This window comes from Rhinatrema bivittatum, chromosome 9 (genome assembly GCF_901001135.1).
Source record: "Rhinatrema bivittatum chromosome 9, aRhiBiv1.1, whole genome shotgun sequence".
Taxonomy (NCBI): domain Eukaryota; kingdom Metazoa; phylum Chordata; class Amphibia; order Gymnophiona; family Rhinatrematidae; genus Rhinatrema; species Rhinatrema bivittatum.
The window spans coordinates 199,059,227-199,076,948 of NC_042623.1; the positions used below are offsets into that span (position 1 = coordinate 199,059,227).

The 17,722-nt window shown below is 46.0% G+C and overlaps 1 protein-coding gene across 1 annotated transcript in view; it reads right to left on the reverse strand.

Moving 5' to 3' along the window:
- Positions 1-535: 535 nt before the first annotated feature.
- GK5 (glycerol kinase 5) overlaps positions 536-17,722 on the reverse strand; it is a 105,556-nt gene continuing 88,369 nt past the window's right edge. The window contains exons 13-16 of the mRNA XM_029616488.1: positions 11,764-11,867; positions 9,109-9,168; positions 7,157-7,290; positions 536-1,353 (exon numbers count right to left, since the gene is read on the reverse strand). Of these exons, the coding sequence (XP_029472348.1) occupies positions 1,205-1,353; positions 7,157-7,290; positions 9,109-9,168; positions 11,764-11,867 (447 nt within the window). The 3' untranslated portion in view covers positions 536-1,204. The remainder of the gene's footprint in view (positions 1,354-7,156; positions 7,291-9,108; positions 9,169-11,763; positions 11,868-17,722) is intronic.

A 17,722-nucleotide genomic window follows, 5' to 3' on the forward strand; every position in this document is an offset into this window, starting at 1 on the left:
AGTCCTAAAACCCCTCTGTTTCCCCAAGGTCAAACTTCCCTTAAATCAAATTTCTTCTTCCAAAAAACCCGAAGCAATCCCCATTTGGGGATGCACATCCACCATCTGCTGGAGACAGAGAATAGTGGCAGGCTGGGGGTCATTGCAGGGTTATATATACTGTGACGTCAGCTTGCTCTGTCAACATCTGCTGGCAGGGGATCATAACCCACTGGTCCCGAGTCCATCTGTCTCCACTTTAGGAAAGTAATAATCTATTACTGGCACTATCTGCAACACCCTTAAGAAGCCTGTACCCTCCCCTTTCTAAGCCTGTCATATCATCCTAAGGGCTAGACATGCTACCGTTGCCATGCGCCTCCCACTCAGCAAACTCCAAGGGTCCCCCCCCCCCCCTGCTTCTTGGCGATACGGAATGTCTTCTGGTGACCTTCCCCTTGAAAAGGGTGGAGACTCCAGCTATAGGCTTAATCTAGACCAGGCTGATAAATTACTCCAGAGATCTTTCACATAGAAAAAAGAATGGGAGAAAACCCATGATAAATTAGCTCTTTAGTGTTGAAATATATTTTAAAGCTAGAAGCAAGTGAAAGGCATGAATTAAAATCTACTTTACATTAGGGATCACATGAAGCCACATGATCTTAAGACAAAAAAAAATCTCTGGCACTTGTTTTGCATTTGAATAAGTTTGTTCCAGTTAAAAAAAAATAAAAAAAAAAATTAAACAATCAAGGTGTTCCTGTAAGTTCAGAAATTCCATGCTTTAACTCTACACCACCACATTTAAGATTTAGCGTAAAATCCCAAATTCTGAACGTCATGCCAGAGTTTCTTCCTTTTTCCTGATCCGGAAAATATCAGGATGCAAGATTCACTTCTTGTTCAGAGCTGGACAGGAAAAACAGATTTGTTGAGGTTTTCTGCACCGCAGATCTAAAGAAAAAAAGTCTTCAAGTGAGATTTTTCAGAGGCTATCATTTTAGAAACAAGCTGGGAGGAGAATTTCAGTTTCACTTTATTAGGACCAGTCACGTATGGAACATGGAAAGGCGACGACACATAGCAGCCGGAGAGCGCTCACAGTAACCGGAATACCCTGGGCTCTCTCTTATTGTGCAAACTCCCCGCAGCGAGGTTCCGGAAACCCTGCAGCCGTCCACCCCTTGCATCCTTCACGAAACGTTGATGCCTTCCTTAAGCGTCAAGGCTTGCTGTACCAGTTCATGCAGCGCTGCACTGCCTTTGCCCAGTTGTTCATAGCAGGCTCGTAATGCTGACATGGCTTCTGCGGCTCAAAAAGCTGTTCAGTTTGCCTCAGTTTCTTTAGCTCTTCCTTGCTGGTCCAAAACCCTATCACAGAAGGTACATGATTAGGTAGGAAAACGAAGGCAATATTTATGTCAGATGGGTACTGTAACCAACATATGGCTATCTGAGCACGCTTCTCTTACTTACTAGAAAAAAAGAGATCAGGTCACAGAATTTCGTTGGCAGTGGTATGTCTGTCACTGGGATGCTTATTTGTATTAATATGTATACTGGCAGATTTATTTTATTGGGTAGGGAATGGAAACAAATTATTAATGGGGATAACAAAAATAAAGGAGTCTGTCAAATTGGCATGGTAAATATATTTTAATGTAATCTGCTTTGAGGCAAAATTGATAAAGTAGAATATCACATTTAAAGTAAAATTTAAATAAACATTTCCCCAATTATATTTAAAAAAATACTTTTTGCAAGTAATTCTGCACATTATAGGATGCTTTAAAAAAAACTCAGCAATAAATACAATGGTGTTACCTGGGATTTATATAGGACACAGACACAGAATGGTAAATAAATCAGCTTAAAGAGTCATAATGCAAGTGTGACATTGGGTTGCATTTAACACAAGTAAACTAGTTTAAGAGCAGTCAGAATTGTTAGTGACCCTATCACAGGGTCACACAAACTATTCAGGTAAGTCTGGCCCAGTGGCAATGCTGTGCTCTGCCATATGAAGGACTGGGATTTAAGAACATAAGAATTGCCATACTGGGCCAGACTGAGGGTCCATCAAGCTCAGCATCCTGTTTCCAACAGTGGCCAATCCAGGTCACAAGTACCTGGGCAAGATCCCAAACAGTGATAAGTAGTGGCTATTTCTTACATCTACAGTTTATTGCCTTCTCCAGGAATTTATTCAAACTTTTTTTTAAACCCAGCTACGCTAACTTCCTTAACCACATCCTCCAGTAATGAATTTCAGAGCTTAATTGTGCACTGAGTGAAAAAGAATGGTTTCTAGTTTGTTTTGAATGTGCTACATACTTACTAGCTTCATGGTGTATGTTTTGAAGGAGTAAATAGCCGTTACATTTACCTACTGTATTCCACTCATGATTTTATATCCCCCTCAGATGTCTTCTCCAAGCTGAAAAGACTCAGCCTCTTAAGTCTTTCCTCATAGGGAGCCGTTCCATCCCCTTTATCATTTTGGCTGCCCTTCTCTATACCTTTCCCAAAGCAACTATGTTTTTTGAAATGCAGCAACCAGAACCACACACAGTATTCTTGTGCGGCCTCACCATAGAGTGATACAGTGGCATATGACATTTGCAGTTTTATTCTCCATTCCTGTCCTCATAATGCCTAACATTCTATTTGCTTTTTTGACCGCCACTGCACTTAAACCGAGGATTTCAAAGTGTTGTCCACTATGACACCCAGGTCCTTTTCCTGGGCAGTAATTCCTAACACGGAACCTAACATGTAACTACAGTATGTGCACCACATTAAATTTCATCTGCCTTTTGGATTTCCAGTCTCACAAGTTCCTCCTGCAATTTTTCCACAATCTGCTTGTGATTTAAGAAATTGGAATAATTTTGATCGCCTGCAAATGTGATAACTTTAAAATGTTGTTCCCCTTTCCAGATCATTTATAAATACATGAAAAAGCATCAGTCCCAGTACAGATCCTTGAGGCATTCCATGGTTTACCTTTCTCTGAGAAAACTGAGCATTTAGTCCGACTGTTTTCTACCTTTTAACCAGTTAGTAATCCGCAAAAGAAAATTCTCTCATGAGTCTATCATGGGGTACTTTGCTAAACATCTTCCAGAAATCTAAATCACTACATCCACCAGCTCACCATTATTCACGTTTATTAACCCCTTCAAAAAAAATATAGTAGATTGGCGAGGCAAGATTTCCCTTGTGCAAATCCACTCTGGCTCGGTCCAATTAAACCATGTCTGTCTATATATTCTGTGATTTTGTTCTTTACAATAGTTTCCACGATTTTTCCTGGCACCAATGTCAGACTCACCAGTCTATAGTTTCCCGAATCATCCCTGGAGCCCTTTTTAAAGATTGGGATTACATAGGCACCTTCCAGATGATCCCAGCAATAAGTTATAAATTAACAACAACATTCAGTTCTTGAATGGCCTCCATACCTCGGAAAAAAACAAGAGGCTTTACGCAAAGAAACCAAAATGGGATTTCTCTTTGGCTCAGACATGGAACCTGCCTCAGGAACTCCCAGCAACTACAACAGTCCTATAGGGTTCCAGTCTTGGAGGGATTTCCCCCATCCTCCAGAGAGTCAGGACCGGCCTCATCATCAGTGCCATCCAGATGCCTGTCAGGTACACCTGCAGATCAAGGTGTACGGAAGAAGGGGAAGGCCACCGTCTGAGGATCTGAAAAGACAGGCTTGGTTAGCGCGAGGACTGCGCCTGTAGGAAGGATTGAAATCCTTGAAAAAAAAAAATTCTACCTAAGAAAAGGCAGCAGGATCCATGCCAAGAATAGGAGGCACCTGTGCAGCGCCCACTGAGCTGCCAGCCCCCTGGCTGAGGAACCAGTCAAGGGAATTCCAAGGTCAGGCGTCCCTTCCTGACATATCCTTAACCCAGGCCATCATCCGGCTGGGAAGACCCAGGCTTAGTAAAATCAGAGGAAGATAATTCTCCGAGAGCCTCTAAGCAGCGCTGGCACAAGTTAGAGGGCTCTTTAGGTTGAGATGCCCTAATGTGACAGGCAGCATAGAGAAAAAGGCACTTAGGTTTCTTAGCCACTGACGCCATTAATCCATTGGGACACTTAACAGGCGACTGAAGATGTGCGTCCAGCCGAAGCCCCGCTGAAACAAAATTTATGCGCACAAACTTAAGCGCCCCCAAGTTTGTGAGCCAAAAAGCTAAGCGCAGTTACCGCTCCAAACTTTGGTGCTTAATTGGATATGCGAGAAGTGCACGCACAGGCAGCGTACATCCATCGGATGCACAGGACGCACTCGCGCGCACCAATGATCTTGTAGAGGGGGCAGCCAACTGCGCAGAAAAAAAAAGTATGCAAAAACGCCGCCATACGGCACACGAAAAAGAAGCCTATCGGCAGGGCCTAACTCAACCTGCCAGGCTGTCCAGTTCTCCTAATTCGCATGGAAGTGGGAACAGATGTCAGGACGGTGCGCCGAGCACAGAGGCTGAAGTCCTAAAAAAAAAACCCCTCCACTTTATCTCTGTTTCTTCTTTATAACATTTAAGTGAGCTCAGCCCTTCCCAGCTGAGTACAGAGGCAGTCTGCGGCTGCAGGGGGAGAGGGCACACTCTGCTTTCTACACCAGTTGCTTTTAAGCTGTACAATCAGCTAAATCCAGCTACCGGACCAAGGCATACATCTGAGGGACCATGGAGATCACCTCAGGAATACTCAAGGGGGGAGGGGCCATTTCTTTCCCTTTGAAAATTCTCCTCCTTAAAGCTGAAGCAATCCCCAGTAGGGAGATGCACGTCCATCTTCTGTTGGAGATGGAGAATACTGGCAGGCTGTCACTGCAGGGGTATGTACACTGTCTCCATCTGCTGGTAGAAGTGCATAACCCATGGTTCTGGATTCATCTGTCTGGACGGTAAGAAACAGTGTTTAAACCCAGTTAAGAACATTCCATACTGGGTCAGACCAAGGGTCCATCAAGCCCAGCATCCTGTTTCCAACAGTGGCCAATCCAGGCCATAAGAACCTGGCAAGTACCCAAAAACTAAGTCTATTCCATGTTACCGTTGCTAATGGCAGTTGCTCCATGACAACACTGGCTCAACAGCATTCTGGGATTGGGTTTCTAAGACTCTTGCTCGCCCAAGCATCTTGCCTTCTGAATTTGCTTTGTGTTGGACTTCTGCTTCATCTGTTGCCTGACCGTCATGGGACCCTTGAACTATTCCCCGAATGCTCATCTTCTAGCTCTTGGGGACCTGCCTGCCTCTACTGTCCAGATTCAGATACCTGTTTACAAACACCTTCCTGTCGGTCGCCTACAGCCCAGTCACTAGCTGATAAACGAAAGGCGGAAGAATGCTTGCGGCCGTAAAAAGGCACCATTACTACCAATATCCTACAGCTTTGTAATTTTGTAGAGGGGGCTCTCACTTGTGCACACTCTCTCTCCACCAAGCATAGCATGGCACATTGTGACAGTGGCACGTCTGGACACTGGGGACTGCGCTGGAAGTCACTTATGCCAAAATGCCAGAGACATCATTTTTAATCGTCCAAAGAAACATGCAGATGCGAGGACCCAGCCCACTTCCTTCCAAACCCAATTTTCAAAACATCGGTTGCCCCTCAACCTCGAGAGATCGCCATGGCCTTAAAGGGCCGCTACCTAGAACAAAACCCGCCACGGCTGAAGAAAACGGTGAGTGGGGGTTGTGGCTGAACCCCGGCTCAAGCCAGGACTGCCTCAATTCCATGACAAAAAAAAAAGTTTATATAATGCACAAGCAGTGACTGACTGCCTCCCCCAAGTTTTAAATGAAAATAATTGGGGGGGTCAGGGCTCCTCACCCCAATAGACACAACTCTTTGGGGTATACCGTGCTCCGCTCCCGCACCCACTGGAACTGTGCCCCAGTCATGTGACAAGGTCAGGTCAATGCCGTCTGGGGGTGCTCGAGAGCACTTCGACCCCCAAATGCTGGACCGGATTCTTAATGTTACCCCAATGAGTGGGTCCTACTGGGGTGAGGAGTGGGGACCCCTGATCCTATTTCAAACTTTGGAGGGGATGAGCAGTCACCACGCATGAATTTTACTCAAATGTTTTTTTGTGGAGGAGTCGGGGGGCAGCCCTGACCCCTGCCTCAACCTTTTCTTTAGCTGTGGCTTGCTTTTTTTTTTTTGGCTAGATCCGGACACTTTAAATGTAACGAGGGAGGCCTCGGCTCCCGGCCTTAGGGTGCCCCGGGGCTTCCACGTCACGTTTACTGCCGTTTGAAAAGATTATTTTATCGTGGCTGACCACTTTTTTGTCAGTCAGCCGCGGTAACATATTAAAATCGAATTGCTCATCAATGACCTTCTTTGAATTATTCATGCCTGCAAAATCCGCATGCAAAAAGGTAGTCACTGGGACCGGGCAGCGGGCAGGGCCATGCATATCGCGCAGCACGCACTGTTTAACAGGCGTTCGGGCACTACCGCAGCTGGACGCGCCCCTGGGACCAGCTTGCTATTCTGAGGGCATGGGACCTAATACAGTTAGAGGACAGAGACCCTAAGCGATGTTGGGGATTTAGCAAACCCACTTGAGTGACCTGTGTGTGCCCACGTGCCCCCGAGGCAGGATATTAAGAAACACGGTGCCATGTCAGGATGGATTCTTTTTAGGGAATTTGCAGTAAAGGCATTTGTGCTACAAGTCTTTTTTTGTATTTCATCCTTATCAGTGGTGGGCACTTTTATCACTGATGTTCACTGGCTAAAGAATTTTGGACTTTAGTAATTATAAAAACAAGGTTTTGGACTTGGACCAATGATTATATTTTGAGGTCACCGCTGCATCAAGTTGAGCAGCGTTTGATCTGACAGGAAAGGTCGTTTTACTCAAATAAGGTGCGACTTTTTATGCTAGGTCACTTTGATGGATGTAGAGTGTGAGTATTTTCCATTGATTAGGGGTTTTTTTTGTATTTAGCAAACAAAGACACATTCCTCGGCTTTCAAACCTGTTATCCTGCAAACTGGAGTGCGGAAAGGATTTGGCATAACAGACCTTGATGAACACGATGCCCGCTGGGGGCCTTCTTAAGCGAAACCAGAACAGGCCACGCTAAGAGAAACCTTGCCCGTGGCAAGCCCCTGGAACAAAAAGGCTACCTACCTACAGCAAGGCCCGCCAGAAAGGCTGCTCCTAGACAAGACATGTCCGTGTGCCGAGGTCGGTCTATGTTCTGATTCAGCAAGTCTGCCGTCATCTGCATAACAAAGCTGTTGTTACAGACTCCGCCATCAGCTCTGGTGGGACGGGGAAAAAAAAAAAAAAAAAAAAAAAGTTCACTTTGGATTTAATCTTAATTTATGCTAGAACAAATACAGGGCCGGATTTAGGATGCGGCACCTGGAATCCCAGATTTTGGACATGTTCAGAATCTGGCGCCAAAAGGCACGTTCCTAGGTTGGCCTGTGCCTACAATCCAGCCCTGAACACACATTAAGATGGTCCCAAATGTAACACTTTATCTAGGGAAAGAAGGGCCTTCTTTGTCCGAACATTTGGCAGGACCAAAAGCCTTGTCCTCCACGTGCACCTAGAACCCAAACAGATTTTTAAGACTACGGGTTAAAGAAAGGCTAGGCCAAGACGGAACATTCTCCAATAGTGCCGAAAGCCACGCTCCTAAGCAAGCACAAAGAACAGCAGATGGGCAAGTTCCTTTTAAAAAGTCAGTTTTTTACAAGCAATCAATTGGCCCACTAAGAGATTTTTGCATGCATAAGATGCAGGCATCTGAAATATTCTGTCTGCATCGGCCTCAAAAAGCCAACCTAGACCAACGTGCAGATTTTTATCCCCCGCAGGTGATCCCTTCGGTCCAGTATACAGGGGTTTTATGGAAATCTACACTAGGGATGCGGAAACCCAGTCCCTGAGAGTCACAAAGTCAGGGCACTCAAACTATGCAACCTAGCTTGAGTCTCAGCTCAAATACATCCAGACAGGCCCAACAGACAGTGCAGATATCCTGAAAACCCGAGCTACCTGTGCCAGTCAAGGACTGGCATTGGGCTGCTCTGATTTACACATGGTAAAGCCCCAATTTACAGCACAAAGCCTCATTTTCTGCCAGAGAACAGGTGGCATCAGTGCAGCAGACTAAATGTCCTTCATGCCAGGTCTGTGCAGCATCCTCCATGAAACCTGCACACGGATGTACCAGGTAGCCACGGATAACCCCCCGCTTCCTTTTACTGAAATCTGCCCAACTCAGCGCACTGCCAGTGTTGGTTCCTTTCACACTATTTTATTTATTTAAATCTTTTTCTATACCGTCGTTAAGGTGAGTACCGTCACAACGGTTTACAGTAAGGCACATAAAAGTAATGCTAAAAACAATGAGTTTACACAGGTGCCATAAGGTTCGGTAACAGTCATAAATGTTATTTGTTACATGTGACATATTGTGTCCAGGTCATTCTACGGTAGTTTTGAGTACAATACTCGTTTCTTATCCTTTGGTGAATAACTATCTGTTAAAAACTACACACTTAGTGCTTACTGTTGGGTGTGTGGGTGTTCATTGTTTGTACCTTGCACTTTCCTGGTTCTATTCTCCCTTCTCTATTTGAAAGGCTTGTTTAAAGAGCCAGGTTTTTAGATTTTTCCTAAATGTTTTGTTTTCTCTTTGTAGTCTTAACTCCAAGGGCATGGAGTTCCATAGTAAGGGTCTTGCCAGGGATAGTGCCCTCTCTCTTACTTGGGTTAGTCTTGCTGTTTTGATGGATGGAATAGTTAGGAGTGCTTTGTTGGCCGATCACTAATACAAACCTTTCCCCTTCTAACTCCTCCTCCTCTTCACCACTTAGAGATTGCTTAATACTCAAATCCGCTCACTATTATTTCTCCCTTCCTTCTATTCAAGATGAATAATCTGGTGATGAAAGCAGACTACTCTGTTAATATAATTCAATTCTCCACATTCCTTCTAGCTCTGTTACCATCCGCTCTTTTCACACTGCTTGTGTTTCATTTATTTATTTAGATTTAGATTCCAGAGTAGTTTTCTCTCAAGGTAGGCAAGTTATAAACACACACAACTTCAGAAGTATGCTTACCGAATGTTTGCGATGGGAATGCAAGTCTCTCTCTGCATTGTATCATAAAGTTGTTTGTTTCTTAAAAAAAACAAAAAACAAAAAAATTAAAACGAGGCATTTCTAAAACATCAAAATGATTTAAATACCCTATCCGCTGGGCCAGGGTTCTAGAACCCATTTAAATCTAAATAAGCAGCCTGGATGTGTTTGGGAAGGATGGAAGAATTCAACCGGCAGCACCTTGTGACCGAATAAGTTAATGTGACAAGAAGTGCTATGTATTAATTGTGCTGCTAGGAGTCCTCCCCTCTTAATGGATTTGGTGCCGATAAATGAATCTGGATTCTCTCTCTGGGGCTGATGTAATAAGGTGCGCTGAAGCTGTCGCGGGTTTGCGCGCGGATGTACGCGAGTTTTCCCGCGCAAAGCCCTATACGGGGATGTAATAAGGGTTTTGTGTGCGTGGGAAAAAAGCACTTACAGACCTGCGATTTTTCCTGCGCGAATGCATGCTAAAGGCATGCAAAGGAGGCGATTAGCTAATCATAGGCAATGCAGGGAGCCGCGCTAATGCTAGTGCGAGTTTTCTAATGCAATTTTTTTTACCGCCACAGTCAGGGCACGAGTTAAGTGTCAGTGCCAACTCGGGGGGGGGGGGGGGGGGCTATGTTGGCATCTGAGCATCCTGAAAGCCACCTTGCTGAACCATTATCTTGGCGTCCGAGTGGCCAGCTTAGGTATATGCTTCTCTAGGGGCAGAGCTGAGCGCCTAGCTCAGTGCCCGAGCGGCCAGAAGAGCGCCTGAGCTCTTCTGGCAAGATTAGCAAGGCGCCTTTCTGGATTTTTCTGCCACAAACAGAGCACGAGCGGCCCTGATAAGTGCCTAGCTCAACACCCAAACGGCAAGATTTGTGAGGTGCCTTTATGAGCACCCAATTGTGCAGATTTTTCTGCCACGAGCAGACTGATCAACGCCTGGCTGAGCTCCTATCTCGGCTTCAGAGTGGCCAAGCTTAGCAAAGCGCTTTTCACTGCGTCAGAGGTAAGCGCTTCCCTGGGCGGACAGATACACAGCCAGAAGAGCGGCAAGATTGCTGTGAATTATCACCCATGAAAATATTTGCCCTGTTTTCTGCAGCACACTTATTGGAAATATTAAAAATACTTTCCAGGGTCATACTTTCACTTAATAGGGAGACCCGTTCATTTGCTCACTCGCTTTTATGTGCGAATTTGAATGCAGATGCGGCCACCTAGGCCCTGTACCACGCTTAGGTTTGCGCATTTTTCCGTACATGCGCGGATTTGTGCACGGAAATCATTTGCAGCTTCAGCCGCGCGTGGTGATCAAAACCCACACACATCACGAGCGCCTGTTTTGCTGCGGGTCTTATTACATCGGCCCCCCTCTGGGAGCCATCTGCATTTTAAGCCGCACTTAGAATCTGAAAGTCTTTGCTACCGTCATGCCGGAATTCTTCTTGCCCCTCTAGTGGGCAATTTTCAAAGTCATTTCTGTGCCGAACACAGTGTTTTGTGTACAGAAATGGGGTCCTTTTATGTGAAGACAGGGTAGGCAGTTGTCAATTATGTGCATAGGAGGATACTATGTGCATAACTTTATGCACAGCCAGGAGAGGCTTTCCAAGAGGCAGTGCTGGGCAATGATTCAGCACGTGTCCATGTCAAAACAGATGCATGTGTGTATTTTCCCAGAAAAAGTACCTGCACAAACAGCAGGTGCAAGTCTGTGCACATACTTTTTCTTGAGTCATTATTCACAGGCAACACATGTTCCCTTTCAAAATTGGCAGATAAAAAAATACTCAGGCTTTACAATCCTACACACAGTTTTGAAAGCTGTCCCCTATGTATAAAGCATCTTATGCGTGCACAGTCCCACATACACAGAGAGCTTGACCGGGATTCACTGATGGTGCTCTAAGTACCAGTCAGATGTGGTAATGTGAACAGGAAGGGGGCGTGGGCTCTGAAAAGCTTAGAATCTGAATTGTGGGCAATGCCACTCTACCCTAGTCCTTCCTAACCCATCATTACATGACAGGGGGTGAGTCAGAAGGGAAGTGGTACACTGGAAGGCATTTCAGAGTGTAAACCTTGCAGACTGTTGCAAAACACAAACATTTCTCTACCATCTTAGCATCTGACTTCACACCACAAAGGGGATTTAAATGTAGATGATCGAGATGCAGGCTAAAGACTAGCATGGTCTGATGTCCAAGGCTTCCTCAGATGAGAAATGCATAGCTGGGACAAATACCCGAAGCTACTCTCTTGCACAGAGAAATGGGACAGACCTTTCACTCTTAAATTTTCACCATAAATGGTGAATGGATAGCAATAGATGGAAGGGAGATGAGAAAAGTGGATGATGCGCCGATGGAAAAAATAATCTAGAAGGGTTAGTGAATGCACTCAGAAGAGAGGCCCTGCTATCAAAAAAGGAAGGGAGGTCGGCGATCAAAGTTTTTTTGGTAAAATGGGAATATATACGTAAACATCAAAACAGGTAAATTGAGGGACCGCTAGTAATTTTCTGACTCATCAATGCTCGTTACCATATCGGAAATAATGGCCCAGTCAGAGGCAGGCTAAGTCCTTCTCTAGCAAAGCTTACGATCCAGCAGGAGGGGAGAAAGCAACACGTCACACCTAAAGGCAATGGATTCCAGGATGGCTCGTACAAGGTGATCTTTGGTGGTGGAAGCTTTCAGGCCCATAAACGAGGCACACGCGCACGGGTCATTCACCGGTGCCTGAAAAAAAATGGGCAGGGCCGGTTAGGGAGACAAAGGAGACATTCTCTGTGCCAGCGACAAGATCATTCCAGTAATACTGTAAGAAAAGGACTTACATCATGACAAAAAACAGGCAGCATTGTGAGGGGGAAAAATGAAGACACTATGTGAGCAGCGGACTGTAGTTTATAAAAACGTATACATGGGCAGGCAAATCCCTCTCTACCACAGTTAGCATGGATTTTTGTCAAATGTCCTCATAGTCCTTAGAATTTGCACGTCACCTACTTAACCTGCTGTGAATTTAGCCCGTGGTAAAGTCTGAGACCAGAGAGCTTAAGAGCAACAGTTCCCAAATGCATGCAAATCTCTCTCGTGCGTATTCACTGCGGAGAGCCTGCGGCGCCATGAGGACAGGTTTGGGAGCCACCTGGCTCGGGCGCACCAAGCTTCAGCACAGGCCACTACCGTGGCAGGTGTGTGTGTGGACAGTCTGCGGCCACGAGTTAAACGCTGAAGGAATTCGCATGCGTGGGAAACAGAAAGAAATGCGGGTTATGAGCAGAAATCCTAGTTTCAGATTTTATTTTTTTTTAAATATGTTTTTTCCTCTTTTCATTTTTTTTTTTTTATATTTAAATCTTTTATTGGCAAGAGTATACATCCTAAACACAATCCGCTATCATAAAACATTGAAAATCAGTCCACAATATTTGAAGTAACCAGCTGAAAGATCAATGCCAGTATATAACTGATGTCCCCAAGTCCCCCCCTCCCCCCATAGAGGTGTACATCCAAATGTAAATAAAAGGACCATGCACAGAAAATCATGATAAAATAATATGCGGGTATGGTACAGGTGAGAAGCCGGGCCCAACACTGTCAACCTAATGGAGGCCTCCATCACTTCCGGGATCCCACATGACGCCTAGAGCTGCGACCAAGATAACGGGCATCACTCTCTGGCAGGTACAAGAATCCAGCCCAAGCTAGCAAATGTCAACCAAAAAAACCCCTTTGCCAGCGTTCATATAGTCCCCAGGTCTTATGAAAGGAATGAAATGATTTATTCTTGTAAGCTGTGATACGCCCCAAGCAATGCATTTTTTGAACAGAGACTTGTATCATCTGTAGCGTTGGGACTCTCGGATCTTTCCATAATTGAGCAATGGAACATCTCGCTGCTGTAACCACATATTTAATAAAGTAATCATGATATTTGTAGCCATCTGTCCTGTCTTTATTTAACAAGGCTTGTGATGGTGTTAACTGAAACTGAGTTTTCAAGATGGCAGAAATCCAGTCAGAAACCAGAGTCCACAGTTTCTGTATCTCTGGACATGTCCACCAGAGGTGGAAAAAAGTCCCCTTATCACCACACCGTTTCCAACAGAGACCGTCAGAGCCCGGAACAATGTGTTGGAGACGGGTGGGGGTGATATACCACCTAAAAAACAGTTTGTAACCATTCTCAATATGCAAAGCTGATATTAAACCTTTCCGCAAACCCTGAAACACCCGCAGCCACTCCTCCGCCTCCCAATCACATATTAAATCCGACTGCCAAGCTCGGATATGGGGTGCCAGTATATTAAATCTACCGCTTAGTAGACTATAAATGTTAGAAATATGTTTATCAACTCTATCCGCCTGTCGGCACATATTTTCAAAGGTAGGTATGCCCTGGGTCAATGCAGCGTCCACCTGGTGGCTTTGGAAATAATGTCTAACTTGCAGGTATTTAAACTGATCTCCCATTGGCAATTGGAACCGCTCCCTAAGTAAAGCAAATGGGATCAGCCCCCCCGGTTCCCAGATGTGGGCAAATTGAATTATACCCTGCTGAATCCAGTGGGAAAAGACCCGAGGGTGACCCGCCGGCCGAAAATCTTTATGGTGGAACAGATAGGTACTGTGAAAAACAGTTTGCACGCCCACCAAAGCTTTCCTCCACTGGTTCCATATATGGAGAGTTGTCTCAACCGAGCCCGGCAGCTGCACCACAGGGAGCCAGGAAGACCGTGGCTGCCACAACAGGGCCCCCAGAGGCAGAGACCCCAGTATCGCCTGTTCTAGGAGCGCCCATGGCTTACAACGCTTAACACAGTGCCAATCCACCGCTGCCTTTAGCTGAGCAGCCCCGAGATACTTAGCAAGGTTAGGCATACCCATACCTCCCTGCCAACGCGGAAGATACAAAGTCTCCCTAGCTATTCTGGGCTTCTTACCCTTCCATAGATATTGATTAAACCGTTTTTGCCACTTAGCCAGAAGGTTGGCAGGAATTACTAGTGGCAAAGTTTGAAATAAATACAGTAGGCGAGGCAAAATATTCATTTTAAGGACCGCCAATCTCCCCAGCCAGGAGATATGGTAGCGGTCCCATTCCTCTAGATCCTTATATATTTTAGCCAGTAAAGGCGGATAGTTTAACTGAAACAAGTCGGGTCCCAATCCCAGATTAACCCCCAAATATTTTAACTGGCGCTTAGCCCATCGATACGGGAAATGTTGTGTGATCTGCGTTACCATCTCTGGGGCTAAGGTGACATTGAAAAGTTCAGACTTTTCCCAATTGATGGTAAAACCCGAAACCGCACTAAAGGCCTGGAGTTCCCCTGTAAGCGTCTGTAAAGATAGCCCGGGGTCCGTAATGGTAAACAGTAAATCGTCCGCAAAAAGGGACAGTTTGGAGGAGAACTCGCCAGCCTGTACCCCCGCAATACTATTGTTATGCCGGATGCGGTAGGCAAAGGGTTCCAAAAAAAGGGCGAAGAGTAGGGGGGATAAGGGACAGCCTTGCCGTGTTCCCCGTTGAACTGCGAATGAGGAGGAGTAAGCACCATTAATTTTTAAGCAGGCAGTCGGCCCCTCATATAATTGATAAATCCACTGTAAAAATTTGTCCCCTAAATTATACTTTTGCAAGGTTTGGAATAAAAAGGGCCAGTGCACATAATCAAAGGCCTTTTCGGCGTCAATGGCCAACAAAGCCATGGGTATATGCTGAGTCCTAGCCCACCACATTGCATCAATAGCCTTCCGAACATTATCGGACGCCATCCGGCCCGGAATGAAGCCAGCTTGTTCAGAATGAACCAGAGCAGGCAGAAAGGTGTTAAGCCGTTGTGCAAGGATTTTCGCTAGCAATTTCAAGTCCAAGTTAATTAAGGAGATGGGACGATAAGAACCACAAACCGTAGGGTCACGCCCAGGCTTACCAATTAGGGTCACCCCTGCCAAGTTAGCCTCCCTGGACAGGGTACATTTGTTTTGGAGCGAGTTAAATAATTTTACAAGAGGGGCTACCAATATATTAGCAAATTTTTTATAGAAAACGGCCGTATACCCGTCCAAGCCCGGGGATTTGCCCACTTTCAGGGATCGTATTGCCCACAGTACCTCCGCTGCCGTAATATCGCGGCTTAAGAACTTTTGATCCTCCAGTGATACCTGTGGGAGCGGAATGGACTGTAAGTATTCCGCTATAGCGTCAGGGCTAATGCGAGAATTGGGAGCGTATAAGTCAGAGTAGAACCGGGTAAAGCGCCGCCTGATGTCCAGATTAGAGGTAAGCATATCCCCACGTTCATCCTTTATCTTAACAATGTTGCACTGGACTTGCCTAGCCTTCAACTTGCGGGCCAAATGCCTCCCTGCCTTATTCCCCCCCTCATAAAAAAGCTGTCTCATTCGGTCCATTTGATAAGCTATCTGCGCTGCTTCTATGGACACCAGGTGCATACGCAATTGGTCCATGTGCAGCAAAAGACGCGTTGCCCCCGTTTTGGCGTGCAGAAGCTCCAGCCTCTGCAGCTGTTGTATGGTCTCGAGTTTATCCTTCTGCTTTTGTTTCTTGACGGAGGCTCCCCTGGCAATAAGTTTACCCCTTACTACAGCTTTAAGGCAATCCCATAGCGTGGTCGGTGTGATTTCTGGGGTATCATTAATTAACAAATATTCCTGAATGTCAGAATACAAAAGAGCGCAGAAGCCCTCATCCTCCAATAAGCTGCCGTTGAGCTTCCAGAAGCGTTGTCCGGGGTCTGATGCCAAAATAGCTAATTGTAAAGACACCGGACCATGATCGGACCAGGTGATAGCCCCAATGGCAGGTTGAGTAACCTGGTTGGAGCATCCCTTATCAACCAACAGGTAATCAATTCTAGAGTACGTTTTATGGGCCCTAGAATAAAAAGTATAATTTCTCTGCTTGGGGTGCCAGACCCGCCATGTATCAATCAGACCATAACGCCTTAAAAAACTATGGAAGCCCTGGCGCTCCCTCCGTTTATTGGAAGTACTGCCATTGGAATTATCTAGCCTGGGGTTCGTGGTTAAATTGAAATCCCCTCCGATAAGGAGGTGGCCCTCTGCGCTCTGATCGAGAAACTGCGACAAGCGAGCTAGGAAAGCATCCTGAGCCACATTAGGAGCATAAACACTGAGTAAAGAATATTTGACATTCGCAATGGCCACATTCACTAAAACGTATTGACCCTCCGGGTCTGGATAGCAGCCTAGAAGCTCATAGTGTAAATTCTTGTGAATAAGGATGCCCACCCCCAAATATTTATGGGCTAGTGGCCGTGCCGCCCAGTATTGTCCCGGGTAGTCGCTATTACGTAGTAGGCGCTCATATCGCTTTTTCAAATGTGTTTCTTGTAAGAACGCTATCATCGTGTGATGCTGGGCCAAGTCCGAAAAAAGGGACTGGCGTTTTAATGGGGTGTTGAGGCCCTTAACATTTAGAGTTTGGATATGTATGGACGTCATATCAAAAACAAAAGAGAAATCCTAGTGTAAGCTGATGATGGCTATACTAGATCGAGCTCCCCACCTGCCCCCATAACCAGTTTCTGGCAGTCCCCCTAATAATAAGAAACCATAAGTCAGTCCCACCTCTATGCCCCTTCCCCGCGCCCCCACCCCCCGATCGGTATGGTCCTCCGTAGAGGCCCATACCCTGTATATATGGGAGGATACAATCATTCCAGCAACAGCCCTCCCCCTTCGACAGCTATAAACCTTATATACTTTCAAAAGTAAACATACAAACACTCCTGGAGATAAGAGATCGGATTACCAATCAAACCAATAATGAACAACATTTCAAAGATAGAGAACATGGCAACACAGGGTGCAGCGAAGGATAATCAGCCACTAGACCTGCTCCAAGCAGGCCCAGTGTGTCTCAGCGCACTCAGCGCAGCACTAGGCAATATGAGCTGCACTGTCCAGACTCCAAACAACAAGAAACCAGGACCCAAGAAGAACTCATCCCTGTGGTTCCTTGTCCGGGTGCCTCCGCAGCCGCTTGTCACCGCGATTGACTCTTTGCCACCTGGGTGGGTCCTCCCTGCGCAAGGGTGGCTTAGGTGCCGCTGGCAGCTCCGCGATCTCTCCGTAGCCGGCTGTCTGTAGTATTTGCGATGCCTCCGCTGGAGTTTTAACTCGGTGCGCTTCCCCTTTCACAGAAAAGGACAGCCCAAAGGGAAACAGCCATCTGTAACGGATATCTTCCCGTCTCAAAAGCTCTGTAACTGGTTTGAAGTCCCGTCGCTTCTTGATGGTCACTGGGGAGAGATCTATAAATATCATTACTTCGTGGCCTTGCCATTGCCACTTGTTTTGTCGCCGAGCAATGCCTGCTAGTTGTTCCTTTAAGACATAGTCCTGAAAGCAGGCAATAATGTCTTTGGGGAGATTACTGACCCTGGGGCCCATAACTCGATGCACTCGCACTAACTGGATCTCTGCATCCGCTGATAGGGGCTGGGCCGACTCCCCCGCCTGCATCAGCATGCCACAGATTTGTTTCACCACCGCAGCACAGTCTGCATAATCAGGGAGTTCAGGCACCCCACGAAAGC